The 26,564-nt window shown below is 36.8% G+C and overlaps 1 protein-coding gene across 14 annotated transcripts in view; it reads left to right on the top strand.

The window, feature by feature from the left end:
* The first annotated feature begins 7,905 nt into the window (after nucleotides 1-7,905).
* Nucleotides 7,906-26,564, top strand: part of LOC131937034 (CUGBP Elav-like family member 3-B) — a 164,146-nt gene continuing 145,487 nt past the window's right edge. For 13 of the 14 annotated variants that reach the window (XR_009386150.1, XR_009386147.1, XR_009386149.1 and 10 more), the window contains exons 1-2: nucleotides 7,906-8,090; nucleotides 9,820-9,988. Coding sequence is in view for 10 of the 14 variants with exons in the window: in XM_059294220.1 (XP_059150203.1) it covers nucleotides 9,973-9,988 (16 nt within the window). In the remaining 4 variants the exon portion in view is untranslated. Of the gene's footprint in view, nucleotides 8,091-9,768; nucleotides 9,989-26,564 lie in introns of those variants that run through there. The other variant, XM_059294211.1, reaches the window with a different exon arrangement.

The following is a 26,564-nucleotide window of genomic DNA, read 5'->3' as shown; positions in this document are numbered from 1 at the left end:
GTGTCTATTCCATTTTTCACTGTTGCTCTCTCTCTCTGTCTCTCTCTCTCTCCCACACACAAACACTAACACACACACACACACACACTTTCAAAGAACGCACTCTCTCTCTCACTCCCACACACACACACGCGCATACACACACTAACAAACACACACGCACACACGAAAGAACGCACTACCCCTTTTCCCTCCAATTCTTTTCAAAACTTTTCAAATTCTACCTACGTTAGATATTGTTTCGCCTCTAAAAAACAAAAATCTTTTTCTTTCTATTTTTATTTCTCCCCATCTTACTGTCTTCCTCTCTGTATTCCTATCTCACCCCCACCCCCCCCCCCCCCCCACCTCTCCTTTGATCTCTAAATGAGGCCAGCTCGAGAAATCAGGAGGACTGGAGTCAAGATAATGGCACGAGGAGCTATTTTAAGACACGATTTTAATTAGCCTGACATCCTCTAGCTTGTTCATGGTTTAGCAGCGTTTTTTTTTTAAACCGCTGTACTGTGCTCAATCTCTATTCTAGGATTTGGGTTTAAAATTTAGTTTTTAAACTGCTAATCTGTGTGTGGTTTTAAAGGGGATGGGGTCGGGAATCTTGGGGAATTTTGTTTGTTTGAAAACAGGTGGGATTTGTAAGAGGGGTGGGGATTTTAAGAAAGGGTCGGAAGTGAAAGGAATTATGGGAATTACACACGTGGGTAAATGTTTTAAAGCAGAGATGGGTTTAAAATGAAAATAGGATTTTTTAGACATGGAAATAAATAATGGGAATTACGTGAGCGTGTAAATGTGTAAAAGCAAAGGGTAAATTAATATGAAAGCAGGACTTTAAGAAGTGAACTAAACAGTGGGGATCACATATCGTATGGAGGTCGGCGTGGTCGGGTAGGTTAGCTCATGGTTGCTGAACCGATAAGTCCAGAGTTCGAACTCCCGGGAAGATGAGGCTTGATAGCTGGGTACAGCTACTCATCTAGGAAAGACAACTCCAAAATCAAACAACCGCTGCCTTGTAGTTTGTTCTTGGTTGGAAGCAAGTACAAAAAGAAAAGCAGGCAGATGGCCTAAATAGCCGGATACTTAATAGTTTCAACACTAAAATTAAGACCGAAGAAAAAGAAGAAGAAGAAAGATATATCGTGTGGGCACGAAATTATGAAGAAAATATAAAAGAAAGGTGATATTTTGAGAAGAGAAATGAAATTAAGATAAAGGGTGGGGGTTCGTGGAAAAATATTTGGAATTTTGATAAGTCGAAAAGCTTGCAATAGATGTGTGAATTAAAATGGTTAGAGGTTGAAGTAATAGTGCAGTTTAAAAAAAAAAAAAAAAAAAAAAAAAAAAAAAAAAAAAAAAAAAAAAAAAAAAAAAAAACAGAAAAACTATTGAAAAAAAACATTTTAAAAATTCCCATTAAAAAATCATGGGAATTCGCAGAAAATGAAAGAAAGTAGAGGAAGTGTTGATTTGAATACAAAAGTTGGAAATGTAAGAAACTATAGGAAATCTAATGTGTTAAACTTGCAATGAAAATATGAGAAATATAATTTTAAAAATACAGCTGCAAGAAGTGCAGGAAATGAAAGGAACATTTTGAATTTTTCAAAATTTTAATTAAAGGTGATTAAATAAATAGACAAGGGTTCGCTTTACTCATTGTTTGATCAGTGACGTACATATATCACTTCACAACACCCTCCGCACGCCGCTTACCTGTGTGTGTGTGTTTTTTAAATCGCCAACGTGAGTACACAAACACACGCGCATAAGTCGCAGGGTGAGAGGTAGCCCGGGCGACCTGGTTGGGCTGACCTGTGACGTCAGGTGCATCAACGTGCACCAGGTAATGGAAACCACAAGGTTCGAGCGTCGGGTCTTGGAATTCCGGACGCCTGCGATGACGTGTTTCCGGTCGGAAATGGTACGAATGTCCTCTGCTTCCATAATGCTGGTATTAGTGTAAGTGGTATGAACTCACACGTTGTGTCTTTAGCTCTGTTAATTTTTTGTTTCCCTGGGAAGGAACTCATTTAAGCTAATTTTCGTTAAATGCACAAAGGAATATATAGACATAATTAGGAAGCTTTGGCACCACCCCCCCCCCCCATATATAAAGCAGGGTTTCGTTGTATTGTCTCACAACACATTTTACAGTTCCCCCCTCCACCCTCACTTCCACCAAGAGTGTCGGGAGCGTGCAAATTCTACCTCCATCCCTAACCCCCGCCCACCTCCGCCACAAGTCAGCAGGGATCCGAACCCTCAACTTCATCTCTTCTCGTGTCAGCAACTATTATTATTTAGCATCTACTAATGTTTTTAAATAACTCTTTTCCCATCACCTGCAACAACCACCAACACCAACCATCACCACAAACGTCCAACAACAATTACCACCACCACCACCATCATCATCACCATCACCACAAACACCAACTACCTCCACCAACACCAGCACCAACCTCCAACAACAATTACCACCTACACATCCACCACCACCAACCACCTTCACCATCCCCACCAACCACAACGTCCACCACCAACCTCCAACAACAATTACCACCTACACATCCACCACCACCAACCACCTTCACCATCCCCACCAACCACAACGTCCACCACCAACCTCCAACAACAATTACCACCTACACATCCACCACCACCAACCACCTTCACCATCCCCACCAACCACAACGTCCACCACCAACCTCCAACAACAATTACCACCGACACATCCACCACCATCCCCACTAGAAGACAAAAACAAAGAAAAAGAGAGAAACAAAGACTCATTAAACTGTGTTATTATTAATTTCCCAGAAACCCTAGATCTCAATTGAAAGCCTCGAGGGCTCATACTGAGTTGATTCCCCCCCCCCTCCATCACCACCATCCTTCTTAGAACAATCTTACATCCTCCAATCCCACTAATGTATTACTATACCCACCCCTCAACAACCCTCTACCCTCATTCCAACCCGCAACCCATCAAAGTATTATCCACCCACCCCTACTCACTCATCACACATACACATATACACACATACACACATACACACATACATACATACACACATACACACATACACACATACACACATACACACATACACACATACACACATACACACATACACACATACACACATACACACATACACACATACACACATACGCACCACATAAGTACTCTCCAGCCAAGCCAATAAATTTAATATTATTTAGTTTTTTTATTGTAGGCTAAACAAAGACGCTAAAGGTAAAAGAAATCTAACAACTACTTTAATATGCGCATTGAGATTTCGATTAGGTTAGCAACTAGGGTAGTTAAGGTTACAAACGCCATAGTTAACTTAGTAATTAAGGGTAAAGATAAGTAGTTATGGGTTAAGTCAGTGATTAGGATTAGTAGATTAGTAGTCGGAACATGGTTTAGATTAGATTAGTGGTCTCCAGTTTAGTTAGGATTAGTTGATTAGTGATGTAGTTTTTAATAATATATCACGATTTAGATTTAACATCAAGGTCTGCATTTTGAATAGCGTTAGTGGATTAATGATGTAGTTTTAATAATATATCAAGATTTAGATTTACCTTCGAGTTCTGCTGTTTGAATAGGTTTAGTGGATGACTTAGGCTAGGACAGTCCTGTCCACATTGATTAGTGATAGCAGGAAAGTTCTTTTAATTGTAATTAACACCAACACTCGACTAGTCTCACACTATTGTATTATAAGCATCGATAAAAAAAACCTAAGTAGAATCTTTACCACCCCCCCCCCCCACCTCCCCCACACACTACCCCCACACCCACACACCCACACATCTGTTGTCTACTAGGCGCTAATCAGTCCTTATGTGATTAGGCCCTATGGCTGTATGTCTTGCCATATGTCTTTACACATAGAGTTCATAAGCTCTACACCCCTCCCCCTCTCATATTAGACCGCTGAGGGCTCTAGACATGAGCGACTCAGCCCTAAAGTTAACTTTTTTGACGCCCGGTGCGGAGCTTATGAGCTCAAACTGATGCAGTGGTAAATCTCCACTTATCTTTCAAATGTCGTGTTTGTCGTTTAGATTGATACTGTTATGTATGAGTATTATATTGTTTGGACAGATCTAATATTATTGTTTGGTTTTCGTCAATAATGTTAGCGTTGTGTAAACTGCTGTTCACTAAAATTAATGGTTAATTTACCTTAGGTATTAGGATTAATGTAAAGTTGTGGTTAGGAGAGGGATTTATATGTATATATATGTATATATATATACATATATATATATATATATATATATATATATATATATATATATATATATATATGTATATATTCATTTATTTATTTATTTATTTATTTATTTTATCGCTAAGACTGCTGCAAAATATTTATTTTTATCTTCACAATAAAACTAATAAAACATTTAATCCTTTGACTCCTTCCTCAAACTCCCCCCCCCCCCAATCTCTTTTCCTCCCACAACTAATTCATCTGGTCACCACCAGGTGTCGCATTAAGCAGCCAGATTTTTTTTCTCTCCCGCGCGACCCAGTCATAAAATAAGTACAAGGCGATTTACCTGATATATTTTTTTCTTTTTTGTACGGACGAATAGCTCACCTGTCAACACTTACCTGGTGACATATGTGTGTGTGGGGGGGGGGGGGGGGGATTGTGCAGTGATGCAGGTATTTACTTGGACTGTCACCAAGTTTATTAGGTTTTTTTTAAAAAGATCTAGTCATGCAGTTCTACGTGAAGGTCGCAAAGTCAGGAAAACTCTACTTCACCCGAGCGAGTAAAGTTTCTTTTCAGGCAGATGAAGTAGAGCTCATACGTTTCTTAACCTCGGGTTATGATGGAATAATGTGGTCTGCATTATACTTAGCCTTTACTTTCCCTAACGTAAGTCAGGTACCCAGTCACAGTCATAAGTCCAAACCAAGATCCGAACTCGAGACCTTCGGGATAACAGCCAAACGTATATGTAAACTTGTGATTTTTTTTTGTATCTACCTTCTAACTATATTGCAAAAGCCCTTTGATTTTAAATTCTTAAAACGACGTCAAGCCATTTAACTATCAAGCTTCTGTTTTCTACCGTCACAAATCATGTCATTAACAATTATTTTTAACCCTCCTTACCCCCCCCCCCCCCAACGCAAAAAAACCATAAAACGAAAACTTTTTTTTTTAAAATTACAATTAATTGTATTTTTTTAAACTACCACATAAATAGCTTGTCAGATTTATGGGACACCCCACCCCTCTTTAAGTAAGCAGTTAGAACCCCCCCCCCCCCCCCAACCCCCACACGCACAGCTTTTGTGCGCTATATACCGTCCCCTATTTTAAGAAACAAAACCTCCATTTTATCTGGCAAGTAGAAAAGAAAGCAGCTTGTAGCAGTTTCAATTATGTTGACGTTATTGATGAAATGCGGGGCCCTATGGTCGCGGGACCCCCGGGCATGTCTCCAACAGGCCCGTGTATGAAGACGGCATTGTGACCCTTCTTTCACCCCCCCCCCCTTCCTTCATTTCAGCTCAATCAAACCATGAATAAATTGCCTGATGGCATGGTCTAGTCGTAGAGCATTCGGATGCGAACCCGTAAGACCGGAGTTCAATTCCTACGGTCGTGTCCTTAGCTCTAATTAATACTTGACCAGGGTCTGAGAGAATTCAGGCAGCTCTGTATAACCGCACATATACTTGTATACCGAGACCAATGTTACATAAGGGGGTAGGCTCCGGTAAAAAAAAAAACTTTTTTAATACTAGAGAGCAAACAACTTTTTCTCTACAGCTTTTTAAGGTACATCCGAATATGCATTTCCTCTAAAAAAAAATATTTTTTTTTTGGTAACTATGATAGCGGCGGCTATTGAAAAATTAACCTCTTCGTTGGATTTCCACCATTCGTAAAATATTACATTTTATGTCCAATAAACAATTAATTCATAATTTTCTACCATATTTTGGGGTACTCAGCTAAAAAATTTAAGTGCATATCTTCAATTTCTTACGAATTTTCAAACTTTGGATCCGGTAAAAACACTAAATTTTGGGGCATTAAATCTAGAGTTGTTTTTTTTTTTTTTTTGCTTTCTAGTATTAAAAAAGTGTTGTTTTTTTTTTAACGGAGCCTACCCCCTTAACTCTACTTCATCTGTCCTATTGATCATCATGGTACGATCCTCTTTATCAGACTCCTGCCACTTGCCCAAAACCTATCGAGTTAGACGACGCAAAAAAAAAATGCTAGTCACTGACACATTTCCGCTGATTTCCGCCTTTCCCTCTTTGTCAAAACAAAGGGAAGCAACGCCTCCAACGAAAGGAATAACTCTAGTCTTTACGGGGGAATATAAATAACATACAATAGGTAAATATATCAAAGGGGAATAATCTCTCCGAAGGTATTGGTTGTGCAAAATGGGCGCGGGCCTGACGTATGAATGACAGGGTACCCGGGTAAAAAAAAGTTCTTCACGTGAAGGCAGAATTCCGTTCATACAGATAGGGCATTACCCTCAATAGTTTTTGGTTAGGATTTTTTTTTGTCTATCTCGGTCTAGAAAAGAAAGAAAGAAAAAAATTTGATCCGCATACGGAATTGGCGGGCGCTAAGTATAAAAATACAAACATACACGGGGGTGTACTAGGGCCTACAAACATGTCGACCACGCGAACATGCATCAATCGTCACCGAACCGTGATAATCTATAGAGTTGTAACTGCATTTCGCCTGCATTAAATTTTTTTTTACCGTAAGGAATAAAGAGAAAAAAGGAAATAACCCATTCTAAAAATAGCCGCCCTCTCGGGCCGTTTAAAAATAGGCCGGCAGCGAGCGAAGAAAGAAAACGCCGCGTGGAAGCCCGCCAGGCGACCAATCAAACGTCGCGTTGCTTGGCGCACGGCAGATGAATATTAATGAGTTTCGGATCAGCTGGAGGTGAACGTTGATCGTTCATTGTCTTTTGTGTGCCGTCAAGTTTAAATTTTGGCTCAAAACTTTTTTTTTATTCACAATTACACATGTATTCACAATTATATATATATATTTTTATACTTGCTCTTTCTCAATATATAGACCTATATATAGGGTATATATAAATAAATAAATAAATAAATATATAGCCTATATATATATATATATATATATATATATATATATATATATATATATATATATATATATATATATATATATATATATACACATATATATACACATATATATATATATATATATATATATATATTAATATTCTGTGTTACCTAATGGCTTTGGTAATGCTTTTTTTTTTTTAAATTCTTTGTACAATATAGGGTTCCCGTATGACCGAATGTCATCTACCATCGTGTCTTTACATTTTTCTAGATTCTACCTACCCTAGGGTATTTCACTATCAAGCACACATTATATATATATATATATATATATATATATATATATATATATATATATATATACACATATATACAAAGCATCCAAGCATGTACACTATTTGCCCCGAGTCCATCTTTGTACAACGCCAGCAAATTTTAAAAATAGAAATTTAAAAAAAAATTGTAGAAAAAAAATAAAAACCCAATTTTACACTGAGCAGGGATGGGTGATGGGTAAGGCGAGTAGAGGGGTTGGGGTGTGTGTGAGAGAGGCGGGGGGGGGCACTGTAACAGGCGGATATAGGAAGCTGAGCCCAGGAGAGAGAGAGAGAAATAAAGAAAGGATTCTTTTCCACCCCTCTCGTCCCTTCTTCTCCCCCCCCCCCTCCCCTCCCTCCATCCCCCAGGCCGCGAGAGTTCAACCCCCGCGCCGGCTGCCGGGTCTCGAAGCGGCGCTACTCTAGCTGATGTGTCTAGCGGTTCTCCCCCTTGATTCGGTGTTCAGATCGCTGTTGTCCAGTTGTGTGTGTTGTGCGCTGTGTTGTTACCTTTGTTTTTTTCCTTCAAACTTTGTTTACCTCGGCTACAGAAGTTGTCGGTTCATTTCGTCGTTGGGTTATTTTTAATTTTTTTTCATTTCCAAAACGCTCGCGTTTATTTTTTTATTCAGCATCGCAGTGCATTGTTGGTTTGTTGATATTTTTCTATTCTTTTATTTATAAAAAAAATATAGGCCTATAGGGCCTTGATCTATATTTTTCTTAATCAATGCTAGATCTACATCTACAAGCGCAGCTAACTAGTTAGTAACTAGCCCTAGAGTCTAGATCTAAACTATAAACTATTTTGAATGCATACAGCTACGCTACATAATTCACAGACGTTCACTGTGTGAATATAGCTTTATATTTATCAAGTCAGATGTCTATATAACCAAATAGGTCTATATAGTATAGGTACTAAATCTTCATACTACTACATACGAATACAAATTTTTAATTTAATAACATCGTCGACTTGAGACCATAGCTAGATCTAGTTTTCATATAGATCTACATTACATCTACAAATGAGTGATAGTAGGATATAATCTAGCTTCAATCTAGTAAAAATATATTTCAAATGTGATTGAAATAAGAAGAGTTCTACAGTAAAATAAATACTTCTTTAATCTGCCTCAGTAATAGCCTGCAATTTGTTTTAATCATGTGTTACAAAACACCAACTTTAGGTCGCTATTTTAATGACAATACTCATCAATACCATTATGTATTTTAAATCGTTACTTTTCGATAAGGCCTAGCTGTTAATTATCTAAACATACTTTATAAAATATTAATATTATCTAACACGACAACCATACTTAAACTCCTAGTGACATTTGTATTAGATTGTAAAGCGTCATTAATTTGTGACACCTGTCATACATTTGCTAATAATGTAGTTCCCATCTGTGGTTACCGTAGGGATAAAGACAGTCGAGTTTATTGATGGCTTCCTATGTGAAGACAGAAAAATAGACAAAGAACTAGGGCCAAGAACTCGAGACTTCGTTCTTTAATACTTTAGTATGTACACAACTTACTTTGTAGTAGAAGTGTATGTTGTAGTAGCAAGGATAATCATCATATGTAATGTATGTTTAAGACTGTAGATTATTTAGTAAAGAGAATAGATAGGTATATGAAGAGAAGATTAGATGTATTATTTCATCAATTTTAAGTGATGCTAAAATAACTTATTTAAAAATGTATGGTATAGTAGGCATACTAAAACTACTATTAAATTAGACTAGGCCTATTAAGAAATTATTTTGAAATATTTAAATTAACTGTATTTTCAGTTACAACTGGTAAAGGTATTTATTTATTTTTTGCATCATTAGTCTAATACAACATTCATTAAAGTCTACAATCTAGAAATTTCTTTAAAAGTTATTTACATTCTTTTTTTATTTCCATTTAATTAAAATGAATAAAACTATGATTTTAAGTTACAATAATCTGCTTTTTCTTTTAAAAGTGGTTGGTCGTATTACGTTGTTTTAAAAGTTTATATTTGATAGGGCTATATATTTACATTATTTTAAAATAATATTCCAATACTTGCAATACAAAATAAAAATTACACCTAATGAAACTAGAAGTGTTAGAAAGGTATTTCTTTTTTACATTTCACACACACACACACACACACACACACACACACTTTTACACACACAACACAAAAAACCTGGATAGATTTGTCGAGAGAAAATATTTTTTGGGCTCAGCCAACACGAACGCCAGCCTGAAGAAAGTGTGGCGCCCTCGCTGCCTAGAATCAAAAATTTTACTCCATAACTTACTACACGCGTTGCCAACGCACGTTCCAGGCTAACACTGCTCACACTGTGTGCGTTTTTTTTTTATCTATAGATATAGAGAGAAAGAGAGAGCTCTTTGTTGAGTACATGTGTTAAGGAATTGAAATATTTAAAAAAAGAGAGAAATTAAATTAAAAACATTATTTAAAAAAAAAACATTTTTACCTCAACGGAAGTAGCAAGGAGATAGAGAAATCTTGACACAATGACCGTTGGCGGAGGTAAGAATATATTTTTTGTTTTGTCAAACTTAGTTTCGTTTTAGTTTTTCATCCAAGTTTTTACGTTACTCATATTTTTGATGAACACACCCATGGTTAAAGTTGGGTATAGATTAAATTAAGCGTTATGATAAGCTTAGATTCGTTTTGGATTTAACTGCTTGGTTTTGTATACCAATGCATTTCATGAACCAGTCTATAGTTAGTGTTAATATAGGAAGGTGTGTACGTTAAGGTGATGATCGATATGATCCTCAGAGAGAATTGATCACAATCAATACACGATTATTGATCTTCTGATAGTAAATACTGCATTTGAATCTATTATTTATGTTTATATAAACAAAATATGGTGATAGTTTCCTTTTGTTTACTGGCTATTTGATTTATGTTAAATTTAGTGTATAGTTAAATATTTAAAAGTGTCTTCAACTTGGGCTCAAAGTGTAGTGTATATTCAAGTATATTGATTAGGTATATAGCTAAATATTTCGAGTATTATTTACATCATAAATTGTCTATTATTCAGACAATATGTGTATAAAATCTGAATAGGTTTTACAATACAAAGTTATGTGATGTAGCTATACCTAATCATACTCCGTTTACATAACATGCGGTCTGATTAAGGGTTTGATTATTTTTCGAATGTGGTGTGATTTCCTTTGGATTTGTGCATTCAATATTTATGGGGATTTACTTGGACGTCTTGGAAGTTCGGATATTTTTTCTGCCTGAAATAAGTCTGGCCCCTCGTGTAATGTGGTGACGCCGGAGGGGGGTTTTGCGCCCCTTCGTGAGTGGCAAGGAAGTGTTTAAGGACCTGAGAAGGATTGATCTTCCTTTCATTACCTGAGTAAAACAAAATTCATGTCGTCGTTTTTCTTTTTTTTTCTCTGGATTGTTGTCGGTTTTCTCGTCGGTATATATCGGTGGCTGTTTTTTTTTTTGTGTATGGAAAATATGGACTGGAAGAAATCGGTATTTAAAAAAAAAATTTACTAAAGCAATATGTAGACCTAAGTATACTGTGAAAAAAAATTAACGTGAAATGATTATAATCGATAAAAATGTAGATATTTTTATATGAATATTTCAATACAAAAATTAAATTATCAATCCAGCTAAATTAAATTCACAAATTATTCTACGAATCTACATAATTAAAGATTGAAATGTACGTTTAATTTAAAGCTCTTTGTGAATTTTAATAAGTTAATATTTTTTAAATTAATATTGAAAAATAAATTATAAAATAGAGTAATAGTAATAAGACTATAAACTTTTAAAAGTAGCCAAATGGTAGCCATATTTTCGTACTAACATTTGTAATACTTTTGTGGACTACTAATATCAAGGAATCTCTCACCGACCTATGTTGTAAATTAATTAATTTAACATTTCTAACGTAATGCTGTTGTTCTGACTCAAATTATCAACACCACAACTTTTCATCGTTGTTGTTTTGTTTGTTTAATATAAAATCATCACATTCAACTCCAATTGTTTACTTAAAGAATTCAGCATTTTGAAATTATGCAAATTTTAAATGTCAACTAATATGAGTGCATGTTTTCGGTCACAAAGGCTTTTTCGTGAAGATGTGGGTTGTGGGATATTTTTCTTTTCTTCTTATGTGAAATTTCGTTAACGTCTCTTAAATTTTGTGTGCAACTTTCAGATTCTGTCTTTAAAAAAAAATCGTTTAAAAAATAGATAATTTTTTTTTATAAATGACGATAATTTAATATGTTGTATAAAAATTATACAGAAAACATGCAAATTACACTCCCACACTATCACTCACAATCCTCATCATTCAACTTTTCAACAACACTCCACCTACTGTTATACACTACATTTTCCGTTTTCCTTATTGATAATGTTGCGTGTTAATAAAGACTTCTGCCTTATACCTCTTACTATATAAGTTCTAATGTATCTTGCTGAGTTTAAAAAAAAAAAAAAAAAAAAACTATTTTTTCAAACCAAAATGAGCCAAAAATCATTGACTGGGACTATTTATTGTTATTTGGCAATCCCTCCGCCTTTATCGATATTGACGAACGTCGCCTAGGAATGCATGAATCCCTTTTGTCTTTCATTCTAAATATAGCATCGACACGTGACTCTATTGGAATTGACTTTTTTTTCTTCAAAACTTCCCCCGCAATATGATTAAGATTATCTTGTTGTTTTTTACATTTCGTCGCAAAATAAAATTCAGAAAAAATGTGTATTTTTAAAATCTTAAATAACTAAAAGTTTGGCGTTCGTATTCCCATTTTTTATTTCCCTTGCCTGTTCGTTGTTAAAGACGTTCCTATTTTTACACACACCTGTCCCATTCTTCCAAAACGTAGGAGGTTGTTGTATGAAAAAACAAAAAAAATCTGGCAATGTCGCCGGTCACCTTTTTTGGTCAGTTTATGCCTGGCAAACTGTGCCTGTTTGTCTCACCACTTGTACAGCGTTTGTTGTTGCCAGGTGATCGACACAATTTTTTTTTGGCACGAGGTCACGTTGGTGACATTCTTTCTTTGAAAATATTTCTGCGCCATTAAGTAACTTTTCTCTGACTTGGAATATTATTTCCTCTTATTTTTACATTTTATTTCAACTTTTTGAAGTTTTTTTTTTTTCATTTTTTTTTTCTTATTATTAATTTGGGTGCTATTTTACGGCACATAGATCTTGCTGAGTAATAAGGCAATTTTCGTATAAATATATAAGTATGTTTCTATAATATATTGATCTTATATTTGATCGAAATAAATCTACATTTTTGATTTTTGATCCCAAAAAAATAGTCCCTTTGCATTTACATTGCCGTACTATTTTAACGTATAAATATTCACAACTTAATAGATCGTTGGCGTATGAATACGTTTTTATTTTCGAATATGAGTATGTTTCTTCTATGCTATAGTTATAATTCATAAAAAAAATCTTTTTTTTATTCCAATACAAATTATTCCCTAAGAATCAATTTTGTGGTGTTTCTAACCTGTATATATTGAACAACTAAATAGAGCATTGGCGTATGAATACTTTTTTCGAATAGTATTCAAATTCGAAAGTCTGTTAAGTTTTGGAGCCAGATATGTCTAGAACAGCTGGCTGGAGTCCAGGACAGTTCGTTTAGAACCAGTGCCAATGTCAGGTTGTTTCAGTTCATAACCAACCAAAAGTGCTGTGTAGAACTATTTTAAACGGACAAATTTTTCACTACTAGGAGATTGGCCCGTGAAACCAACGTGATTTTTTTTTTTTAAATTAAATTTAAAAATCATTCATTCTTCGTTTTATTTGTGTATGCTTTATTTTTTATTTTAAAAATTGTAGCTTAAATTCTACATAGAAACTTTTTTTTAAAAATGTGTAGTGTATATTTTGAACAATTTGACAAACCAGTAATCTACGTGTAAGATATCGCCATTTCTGTTCTTATTGACAGAAAGCTGTATTTAAAAAACATAAAATTTATAAGCCCATAAACATAGGTTATAGCACGGTTAAATTTTACCCCCGCTAAACACCACCATAACCCCATTACATTTTTTTGTCTGCCTTGACTTCCTGTCGCAGCTTCAGACTTTTTTTTTTGTTTCGTTTTCTTAGTTATCTTTTTCTTTTTTTAAATGTAAACCCCAGGCACGCGTCGTTTTATATTTAGACGCATCCCAAAACTTTATCAGGTTTTCTTTTTTGTTTCAAGGTCTGGTCTTGTAAGGGTAGGGGCAGGGTGGATTGAAGTGGGGTGCGTGGGGTTGGGGGGGGGGGGGGTGAATCATAAATTCTTTGTCATATACCTGCGTGGGTTTTTTTTTAACTCCCCTTGGAGTTTTCACAAGTTTAAAAAGGTGAACTTTAAGTAAGGAAGTGAATTATTTACCCCTTTCTTCTATACTTCAGCATTGTGGAGTTTGTGCCTAAGACATTACATTTTGATAAGGGAAATTTTGTGAAGACTTTAAAATAATACGGTCTGGTACAGTTAATAATAGTAGGCATGTTAGCCATAGCGTACATCATCAAATCTAACATAGGTATTAGTATCATTAAGTGACTATATATATATATATATATATATACATATATATATATATATATATATATATATATATATATATATATATATATTAGTATCATTAAGTGACTATATATATATATATATATATGTGTGTGTGTGTGTGTATGTATGTATGTATATACGTATTTATGTATATATGTATATATGTATGAAGATATAGTATGAAATCTCCGAAAGTCTCCGAAACAGTGACAAAGAACCTACCAACAGCAAGGCTTTTCATCTGCATCTTACTTTATTTTTTTCTTTATAGTTTCGTAAAAACAAAATACTAGACTCAACAGACTAGTGACTGTTTAAAACCTCCCTTCCTCCACCCTAACCTCAACCTCACCCCCCCCCCCCCACCCCGACCCTCCCGTCTTCCTGTTTCCTCAACCCGTTAAGTCCATCCCTATTAGTATTCGCACTGTTGGCGTTGGGAAGAGATGGAGAATAGGAAGAGAGAAGAAAAAAATTCTCTCTAAAAAAAAATGAAAATCCGTTTTTTTTATTCCCCCCCCCCCCTCCAACCTCTTGTTGTGTCTTTATACCAGCATTCACGCAGCTGTTAAGTTCTTGGGGTAGGGATGGGGGGGGGGGTGAGACTTAGGTGGTGGGTGGGAGGAGAGTGAATGAATTAAGCAGAAGTTGACCTGAATATCAGGGGTGTTTTTTTTTCGTTCTGCCGCTTCCCGCCTGAACTCTTGGGTTTGTTCTTACCATCTTTTACTCCCCATTCTCTCACTCCCCGTTCTCTCACTCTCCTCTACCCCACTCCATTTCTCTCATTCCCCTTTTTCTTCACTCGCCTTTCCCTCACTCCCCATTCCATTACTCCCCCTTTTCTCACTCCCCATTTTCTAACTCCCCATTCTCCCACTCCCTATTCTCCCACTCCCCTATCTCTTACCCCCAATTCTCTCACTCCCCATGTTCTCACTCCCCATTCTCCCACTCTGTATACTTTCACTCCCCATTCTCTCACACCCATTCTCACATTCCCCATTTTCCCACTCCCCATTCTCCCACTCCCCTATCACTTAATCCCCATTCTCTCACCTCCCCACCCCCAATTCTTACACCCCCATTCTCACACTTCCGGACTCCGTTTCTTACACTACCAGTACCATCCCCTTTCTTCCTATTCTTATAACTTCCTTATTTTATCTTTTCTTTTGCCCTCTAAAACACTAGATCTATATCTTGTTTCTTTATGAGCAAAAACTAGAGGAAATAGCTGTCACACTTATTCAGATCTCTTAGCTTAAACCCTTAACCGATCAGTCTGACTTGGCTCTCTTTATCTATAATGCATTGTTTAGTATCTATATATGTACACACACACACACACACACACATATATATATATATATATATATATATATATATATATATATATATATATATATATATATATATATATAGGCGCAAATCTGCCCAATAGTCATAAATAGCAGCAGATAAATCAAACCAATATCTATCTATTGTCCACATCTTCCTCTTTGTGTGAAACAGCTGGACCCATAAACAATAGGTCTGTCTGTCGCCCCTATTAAGAACAGCCAACAGCGTCCCGATTCAGGACAGCCCCAACAGCCCCCTACATACATTATGCCCCTACATACATTATGCCCCTACATAAGTCATTTACTTTCGGTGACTACTACCATACAGAGAGCCGAAGTGATCCATGTGTTTTGGAGTGGGTTAGGCGTAAAGTACATTAGATCCCGTAGAGTCAGTTAACGAAGTGTGATGTATATATTATTACATTAGCATATGTATAACCAGAAAGAGGTTTTTTTTTCTGTGTGGGATAAAAGATGAAGCGGGGAAGGTAGGGAGGGGGCATATTAATACTCACCACAGATGAGAATAATGTGAATATCCCTATTGAGGGAGGGGGGAGGTATGTAGGTCAAAAGTGTGGATAGTTTTCCAGTTTTTTGCTGGATATTTTACGGATAGACTGTTGAGGCTTGTCAACGTTTATATAATGTCACAATTTTTGTGTCACCATATGCATAATGTCAACATTCGTTAATCACCATATGCATAATTCTACTATCTATATATAGCTATATGTTTCGGATAAGTTTAGATAAAACGCTATTTGCCTATTGTGTTGTGTTTGGATACACTATTGGTCACATATTGCTAGTTACCCGGACGGGCATAGTGCTGACCAGGCTATCCTTTATGTGCCGAGGTCAAAGAATGGGTGAACTCCACTTCAGTTGACCAATAATCCGTCAAGTTTGAAAGGGAACTTTACTACTTTACTCCTAACTACCACTTCACTGTATCACCTTTGGGGTATATATATATATATATATATATATATATATATATATATATATATATATATATATATATATATATATATATATATATATATATATATATATATATATATATATATATATATATATATATATATATATATATATATATATATATATATATATATATATTCGTTCAATGCTTTGACGTTCATATTTCTTTATCCAAATGTTTATACATAGAAGCTCATGAATTCATTTATTTTTAAATCTTGAAAGCAATATATTGGGAAAATGTGTGCCATTGTCTAAAACGCCGACCACATCCCGCCACCTCTACCCCAATGTCATCACGCAAAAAAAAAAAAAACCACACAACAACAACGGAAAGTGAAATTTAAAAAAAAAGTTTTAGTTTTATATATCAGGTGTCTACCACACCTAGGCTAACGTCATTCATCTGCCTAGCCTGGAGCCTAACAATGTCGTCTGCTGAATGCCTTTGTCACTTCATCCCCGGTGACTCTTCACCCGTGTGGGGTGCAGGTGACAATGGGGTGGGGTGGGGGGGGGGGGGGGGGGGGAATCCCAACTATGGCGCCAAATCAAGGTCATCCTATAGCTGAGACGTTCACTAGTGTTTTATTGTTTAACCTCGTCTATGTTAGGTCTATATCGCTCTGCTGTTAAAAAATGTGGTTAACTTAGGTTATGTTGCTTTATCCACTGGGTAATATAAAAACGGGAATTTCCTTTATTTTCTTCTTTTCTTGTAACTTTGACATATAAAATCGTTTGATGGGATACGACTATAATAACATCATGAATAATACATATAAATAAAAATACATAATGGAAAAACATCTACATACAATAATGTAAAAGGTCATTTATATTTTAGTATAAGGCTTTGGAGAAGGTTAGCTTTATTATTTTAGTAGAGGCTCTATGTTACGATTATCCTGATGATTATGTTTTGAGTAGAATTTATATTAAAAAAAATAGTATCATCCTGATGATTGAATATAAGTACCGAAAGAAATACTGCCTTAAAATATAGATTCATCTGATTTGTCATTTAACGTTAAGAATACAGTCGCATTTTTAAAAACCCACCGCAGTTCGAAACTGTACTCTAAATCTATATTTTTTTAAAACTAAGTTATCCATGTAAAGTGAAGTGTTTATTATAAACGCAAATGTATATAAATATAGCATGCCTGGTCGCCCTGTCAAATCACCTTGACCTGGAATGGCTGGGTTTTTTTTTTTTTTTTTTGAATAACATTCTTTCCTTTCAACAAACCGCGCAACTTTTAATAGGATTTTTTTAAAAATATCTTTTAAGGTTTGGTGGTGTATTAAAGAGCCTGTTGATGTTCTTATATATATATAATAAAACATTCTTAAGTTGTTTTAGATTAGACGTACGTTCGTATTGGCGTTGGAAGTATCGTTATACTATAACAGTGCTTAACTTCTTTTTTTGCATTTAAGGTTTGGTTATGACAAGATTTAAGGTTTACTGTCTATGGCAGTAAGACATGGCCTAAATACGTTCCATTCAATAAAGTAATGCAAAAAAAAAAAAAATTTCATTTTTATCTTTTTTTTTTATTTCATTTTTCACACCAGTATTTTTAGACTTTTTTTTTCACGAGAATTATTTCCCTTGAAATTATGAACATGTCATCGTTACCCCCTCATTAAACATCACATGACGATTAACAATGTATCACTATTTCATCATTGTCTCATTTTTAACCCCTCCCCCCATTGTTACCCACCCCCCCCCCCCCCCCCCCTACGTCCGTACGTCTCCTGCCCCCGTCTCATGTTTGACCGCCGTGACGTCACCTCCCTGGTCCGACAGTTGACCCAATTGTCCCACGCTGTTTGCTGGACCAGCGCTCCGTGTGTGCCGCGCTGGACAAATATTGGTGCAAGAAACATGGCCACTAGCGCCGGCTCGGTTACTGTTACTCTAGGACTGCTCTCTCTAGGACTGCTCTCTCTAGGACTGCTCTCTCTCTCTAGGACTGCTCTCTCTAGGACTGCTCTCTCTCTCTAGGACTGCTCTCTCTAGGACTGCTCTCTCTAGGGCTGCTCTCTCTAGGACTGCTCTCTCTCTAGGGCTGCTCTCTCTAGGGCTGCTCTCTCTCTCTAGGGCAGCTCTCTCTAGGACTGCTCTCTCTCTCTAGGGCTACTCTCTCTAGGACTGCTCTTTCTAGGACTTTTCTCTTAAGAACTGCTCCTCAGAACTGCTCACTTTAAGTCTGCTTACTATGACTGCTCTATGGAACTGCTCTCTCTCTCAAGGACTGATTACTGTAGTACTTTTCCCTTGATTTGCTCTGAATACAGAGCCTACTATATAGTAGCACAGTCTCTCAATAGTTTCTGATTCTAATCAGACGCTCCTGCCCCCTCCAAGTACATCTGCACTGCTCCTTTATTGTTTACCTGCCCTCCAGCATTCCTGCTCTTGTTATACAGCTGTCCTGCCCAATAAACTTTCTCTTCCTACTCTCTAAAGTTCTGTATACTCTTTCAGAGAGTCATTCTGTCCTTTAATCCCTGCACATATATTAATATATATATATATACTTATATATATATATATACTTATATATATATATATATATATATATATATATATATATATATATATATATATATATATATATATATATATATATATATATATATCGTTCTTACCCTATTCCTACATCTTACTTTGCCTGTTCTCATACTTGACGTAGCCTGCAAGCTATAAAAAATTTCAGTTTAAAAAAAAATTCCATCATTAGTGATTTGCAAGTGATGTTTATTTTCACATCCCCCCACCCCCACCCCCTTCCAACCTTTCTCCCTTCCATCTCTACTGGCTTAACAAGACACGTGATATTGTTACTATTCAATACACCCCCCTCCTCCCACCCCTGTGTCACACAGCGTGACGTAAAACAACATCGTTACCTTCGTGACAACCTAGCGTAACGGGATCGGGTCACGTGGGTGGGGAGGGGGGGACGAGGGGGGGGGTGAAGAGATCACCATTCACGTCTTTTATCATATTTCTTTACTGTCTCATTCTATAATTAGACCAACACACCGTGTTCTGTGGTAATAATTGCTCTATCACATGTGTGTTGTTCTTTCTTTTCTATTTCTACCTCTGCTGTGGATTGGTCCATATTATCTGTAAGTGCTTATATTTTTATTGTAGATTATGTTTTCGTTTCGTTTTTTTTTCCCTCGAGAGGAATCGATTGGGTAAACAGAAGCTTACGGTCGTAATAAAGAAGGGAGTTAATTGGGAATTATGAATAGGGGGGGTTATGGTTCCTGATACAGGGGAGACTAATGTGTAGAAGATAAATTAACGCCAATATGCCTTGAGGATGAAGGATATGGGATGGTAAACAAATAGTCTGGGTTTAGGGTTAGTGTTTTCTTGAGGGTAGTTAGTGACTTCATGTAGGTTTGAGTAGTGAAAGTGCTTGACCAAAAAAATATTTCGTTTTAATTTCTCTTTTTTTTCCCTAAAGTTAACCAATTCCTTCATCCCCCTCCTCCTCCCTCTCACACACATCCAAACCCACACAGACCCACACACCACTGTCTGTCTGGACGTGTCTATAATAAAATATTGACCAGACCATTTCGAGCCGCCCCCCCCCACGCCATTGTTGTTTATTTACAGAGCGGTGAGCGATTCTCACTCCGATCACGTGACCGTTGGCCGTGTTTACTATGGGTTCACTCAAGCGTATTCATTTCATCGTAACGCTCCAGTTATTATAGATTTCTGTTTTGTTTTAAATTGTGTCCGATTAAGTTTTATTGATTGGGTTTACGATTTTGAAGTTATTATAGAGTACACGCTTTAAAAACAACGCATTGAAAATGCATTGATATTTTAGTTGAGAAATGGTTAGGTTGAGATTGGGGTGTGGGGGGAAAAGTCACAAGAAAGTAAGTCGCAAAAAAAAAGTCACAAAAGTGTATTTGCGTGAAATTTGGTGTTAATTTAGTAAGTATACATAAAGAACAAATTAACACATGATTAACTAAATTATATAACCATTTTTGACGTATTTGCGTATGTTGTATTAGTATGTATATATTTATAAAAATGATATGGCCTTAAGTAAATGGCGTCAGGGCGTAGGTTTTGTTACACCAAGCGAGACTTACACATCCCACATACACACATTTATACACCCCCCCACACACACACACACAAACGCTCCCTTTACTAAACCATTACTATCTGATATTGCATAACAGTAAAAATAAGTCGATATTTTTTTTTAAATACCATTCTCGAGAACCATACGAGCCTCGTATACTTCCTTCATTGTGGCATTATACCAGCAAGTCTTATGCTAAGATTGCCAGTTATCAATAACCCAACTAGACCCGGTTGTATTTAGAGAAGGGTTGGGGGAGGGGGGGGGGGGTGATTTGGAGAGTTGGAAGCCGGAAGATAATTAATATTGCGTCACATCTGACATTCAGTTGGCTGGGGGGGGGGGGGCGAGTTGGTTAAAAATAGCGCAACGTGAAATCTCTTATGTCACAGTGCGCACTTGTGCGCATGTCTCGACATTGCTGTCGTGATGTTGATATTTATGACTTGAAATTGAAATTTATGACGAGATATTGACACCAGAAGAGACACATGGAAAAAAATGTGGGGTGAAATGTGTGTGTGTCGGGTTGTGGGAAGGTGAGGGGGGGGGGGGAGGTTATTTGTTCACTGTGGGTTTAATGCGATAAAAATGTAAATAAAAAATTCCTGTCAAAATTCGCTACTTTAAATAATATTTTCAATTTTTTTTTAAGTCGCTACTCTAAATATCCGTTTATAATTAAGACAAATGAAGAAGTCTGTTGCTTTGTTTAATTTTATGTTTTGAAAATTCACTATTTCAAAAATCAATGTATAACTTTGACCAATTATTAAGCCTGTTTCTTTTTTAAACAACGTTAATTAATACCTCAGATTATTCCATTTTTAGCATGTTAAATATACGGCGTATTGGAGTGTGTAAGTGGGGGGGGGGGCGTTTTTCCTAGGCGCCGAGTTATAATCAAAATAATAAAAAACACATCATTTTCTTCTCCCGAAAAGCGTAAAGTATTTTGAAAACTTTTACGGGCGAAACGAAATTTATAATTGAAAGCCTCGCAGTGTGTCTCTGTCAAAATACTATCAGTCCAGCCTTTCGCAATCAGAAAAAATTTCACAAAGAAGTCTTTTCCCCCCAAATCTTCTCTGCTGATGGAGACATATGGTCGAAGCATTTTAATTGCTGACGTGTTGTGTCTAACCACGTGATAGCTAATCTCCTTCTATGACTCGGACTGGTAAATGGATAACATCTCTTTCACGGTCATTCAAAATATTGAAATTTGTTTGTTGTTGTTTTTTTTAAATATGGGTGACAAGAAATTAATAATGAAAAAAAATATTAGGGAGATCAGGCCAGGGCGAAGCCTGGAAGTGACCGTAAAACATAGAGGTGGCCATTCAACTCTCCGTTTAAGCTACTTCCCGCTTCATATTGAGTTTCATACTTCCGAAAATTAAACGCTCGTGTCTTTGTGTTACCTGATAAAGCCTGGTGGGGAGGGGGGGGGCGTCCTCCCTTATCTAGTGGGTTACCTCCAACATCTGCCGTCCCCACTCCCAACTTCTGCAGCGAGCGAACACTCAGCCCCTTTCTCTGTCGTGTTCGTGTACGCTCGGTGTTGTTGTAAGCGGGGGGAGCTTATTCCTTTCTTACAAACGGTGTTTTGATGATGTTATTGTCATCACGATGTTCTAGATAGGTGGAACAGGTGGCGACGGCTTTCTTTGTTGTATATATATATATATATATATATATATATATATATATATATATATATATATATATATATATATATATATATATATATATATATATAAATATATATATATATATGGGTGGGTGAGTGGATGGATGGATGGATGGATGGATGGATGGATGGATGGATGGATGGATGGATGGATGGATGGATGGATGGATGGATGGATGGATGGATGGATGGATGGATGGATGGATGGATGGATGGATGGATGGATGGATGGATGGATGGATGGATGGGTGGGTGGGTGGATAGATATAGATATAGATATATATGTATGTATGTACATATGTACGTATATACATAAGTATACATGACTGTACAACTCTACAAAGACAAGTTATCGACAGTTCAATCCGAAGATTGCTATCTTAAACCTAGCAACTGATTATATTTATTTCCTGAATGCGGTTCGGATTTTTTGTTTAATAAACAGAGTCCTCAACTGTAGTGTAAACACGACGTACTGAGTACCTTTAGATCTAGTCAGTCCGTAGATGTGCGTTTACCAAACATTATTCTGTGTCTATTTGTCATCCGTACCCCCCCCCCCTCCCCTTTCCTCGTCATCTGCTGACAATCGTATAGACTTGGGGGGGGGGGGGGGGGGGTAACCTTTCGCCGTGCCTACATCTGGGTGCCTGATACAAACAAAACGGTCCCAGTCTTTACCCCCCCCCCCCTCCTCAACCTCCCCGGGAGTCTTAAACCGTATCACTCCCCCGACTTCCGGGAAAACTTTGGTCTCGGAAACGGGACCACTCTAACCCTTACGTTACCCCCGTGCACCTCGTGACCCTCCCTCCCCCACCCTTTCCATCCCCCCCCCCCCCCCCCCGGGCTCGTGAAGAACGCACCAGGTCGTAGAACCTAGGCCCGGTTACCCCGTCACCCATGATATATCCCCCCTCCCGTCATACCAGACTGTGACCTAATTATGAAATCGTAACTGCTGATTTTATTTTTTATATTTCGTTTGGCCCCCCTTTGGTGACTTTAACTAGGGCAATGTTTAATAGTTCATGCCGACCTTAGGCGATTGATTATTTCTTTATTTCACCTTTTTTTTTTATAAATCAATTTTATAATTTTTAAGTTCCTTAACATCGGGTGACATAACCCTCCACAAATTTTCAACAAACCGTATATTTTTAATTGAAATTAGTTCCAGAAGAAAAAAAATATTTAAAAAAAAAACAGTGCTTTGTGATGGAGGGATATACAGTAGTAACACGATTACATGTATTACATAAGTAGAACAACAGGGATATAAAGTATTCACATAATTACATAAGTAAAACAACACGTTTCGACCAAAAGACTTCATCAGCACTACGCGCTCTTTTGGTCTCTTTTGGTCTCTTTTGGTCTCGAACAATTTAAATTAACACTTTGGTCACATCGTAATGCTAGTAGTGAGATCGAATCTTGGTTAGATTTGTTAGATACACACAGAGGTGTCGCGAGGCGGGGGGGGGGGGGGGGTGGTTTCGGACCCACTGGGTGAGACACGACCTAGTGACGCCACTGGATTCACCATTTACATTTGGATTACAAGAATAACACTAAGTTGAACCTAAACTAAAAAAAAAAACTGTATGAATACTAAAATTTTGTTGTTTACAAAAACTGGTATGAATTTAAATACTATGTTTTTCAGAGCAGCGTTAGAACATTTAAACTAATCCAAATATTTGTCTTAAAAAATAACATACTTTTTTTTGTTGGTAAAACGCATACAGGAGTTAACACTATGTTTTTAATTGAAACAAGCGTTTAACAAAACACACACTGAAGTTAACACAATGATGTTAACATTAAAACGAGCTGTTAACAAAACGTTAACACCTATTGTTAAAACAAGCTACAGAACACACTTATGACGTGTTTTATCTAGTCGTCTGCTTCAAGGTGCAATAAACGACCACATCTACTGTCGACCCTCTACCCCCGGGGGAAACGATTGAGATGGGGACGGGACATATATATTGCGCCGTTAAATCGATAACATCGGATACATCGATCGACATGTATCGATTATATCAGACTTTAACTGTGGATTTTTTTTATGAATGTGTTAACAAGAATTCGGCACTCGAGTATTTCTTTTATAAGTACTAGAACATTCTTATTTGACTGTAAGTAAGGCTTCTGGCTTATGTAGAATCGATTACGATTGTAGTTAGGATATTGTCATGTTGGTGAAGAGGGAGGGTTGGTTGCCATTGTTTATTTATTTATTTAAAAGATATAGAACATAGGGCCTACACAATTATTTTGTGGACGTAAAAGAGACTTTATAACATTCAACATTTTGAAACTAAAATCACTTGAAGTTACGACAGCACTCTGCGATTCTGGTGGATTTTTTCAATAGAGTTGTACAACTCTTTATTATAGTTGTACACATTTTGAATAGATTTTTACACGTTTTCAATAGAGATGTACACGTTATCAATAGATTTCTACAAGTTTTTAAAAGTTTTGTACAAGTTTTCAATCGATTTATAAACTTAAACAATAGAGTTGTACACGTTTTCAATAGAGTTGTACAAGTCTTAAAAAGAGTTGTATAATTTTTCAATAGATTTGTAAACGCTATCAATGGATTTCTACAAATTTTTAAAAGATTTATACCTTTTTTTAGAGTTGTACACTATTTCAATAGATTTATACATGTTTTAATATATTTGTACGAGTTTTCAATATATTTGTACAAGTTTTCAAAAGATTTGTACATGTTATCAATAGTTTTCTACAAGTTTTCAAAAGATGTGTACCTGCTTTAAATAGAGTTGTCAAAGATATCAATAGATTTGTACACGTTATCAATAGTTTTCAATAAATCTGTACACGCTTTCAATGGAGTTGTACACATCTTAAATAGAGCTATACAAGTTTTCAATATATTTGTACACGTTATCAATAGTTTTCAATAGATTTGTACACGTTATCAATAGTTTTCAAATGATCTGTACACATTTTCAATAGAGTTGTACAAGTCTTAAATAGAGCTATTTAAGTTTTCAATAGATTTCTCCATGTATTAAGTAGATTTAAGGTCCCTCTGTCTGCCTCTACGTTGAGCAGAAGCTGTCTGTACCGTCTCTACACCTAGTCTGCCTTTCCTCCACTGTATCGTTGTTTCTCTGCACTTTCCCCTCCCTCCCTTCCCCCATCCCCCTCCCCCCTCCCCGACCTGCGTCGATTGAACACATCCGCCATCTTGGCCCTCGGTGCATTCCACCGTCTCGGTGGTTGTATAGGGGAGAAAAAAAAAGGGATTCTCCCATTTCATTTTACCCTTTGACCTCTTTGTGTTTTTCGAGCATGTTCCGCAAGAGGTCACAGTTTAAAAAAAAAAAATGGCGGGTAGAAAGGCCGGTTAGAAATATTTTATACCTAAACCAAAGTTCTTAACATGATTGGAGTGAAGTGTTTTAGTTGTGCTTGTTTACTTTTTAATTTATTGGGGGTTGGGGGGGGGGGGGGTGATTGTGCTCAACTAGTTTACGATAATGCCACAATAATGAACTGGACTCTACTTAAAAAAGGAGAGGGGCGAGTTAGGTCACTGTGGGGTTAACTAAATAAAAATATTACATGCTCATGTAAACGCTAACCCTACCCCTAAACCAAACTCCTACAATAGAGCTAACCCTAATTTCTAACCACAATAATAAACCTCAGAAGACACTACTTCCAACAGTCTATCCTACCGATTTTTAGAAGAGTATATTGTTGGACATCAATTATACCAAATACTCATTTTTAGCTATAACTATAACATTTATTTTGTCTTTATCTTAGTCTATTCTAGAAAGTCTAAATTGGCAGATATTTGTCACCCCATTCTCTCCCCCCCCCCCCCCCCCCCCCTGTTACATTATTTTATTCCTCTATAAGCTCAACTACATTCATTCATTCACCCCTGTTTTTCTTTCTTTCACAAAGAATGTGTTATTTTTCTCACATGAAGGATTTGGTGCGCCGAACTGTGTTGTTTGGAGGGGTGGGGGTGGTGGAAGGGGTGCGAGGGGACGGGGGGGGGGGGGGGGTTAAAAAAACATGGCGCTGAGAGATTGGGGTCATTCATCAGCTGGCGGCCTTGACCGAGGCCTTTTGAGTTGACCAGGGCCGAAGACAAACAGGGGGTGGGGGGGGGGGGGGGTGAGTGAAGGAGGGTTTCAAAGTGTAGGAAATGATTTTTTTTTAAATCTGCGTGTGTAAAAATTGGGTGTTGGTGTGTTGTTGTTTGGGTGTGTCATGTGTGTGTGTGTCTTCTGTGAGTGTGATTGTGTGTGTATTCTGTGTGTGATTG

This window comes from Physella acuta, unplaced genomic scaffold, assembly GCF_028476545.2.
Source record: "Physella acuta isolate Inbredline_101_S28 unplaced genomic scaffold, ASM2847654v3 ptg000198l, whole genome shotgun sequence".
Lineage (NCBI taxonomy): Eukaryota > Metazoa > Mollusca > Gastropoda > Physidae > Physella > Physella acuta.
Note: the sequence above shows the minus strand (reverse complement) of the source record. Positions and strands in the feature narration are given on the sequence as shown.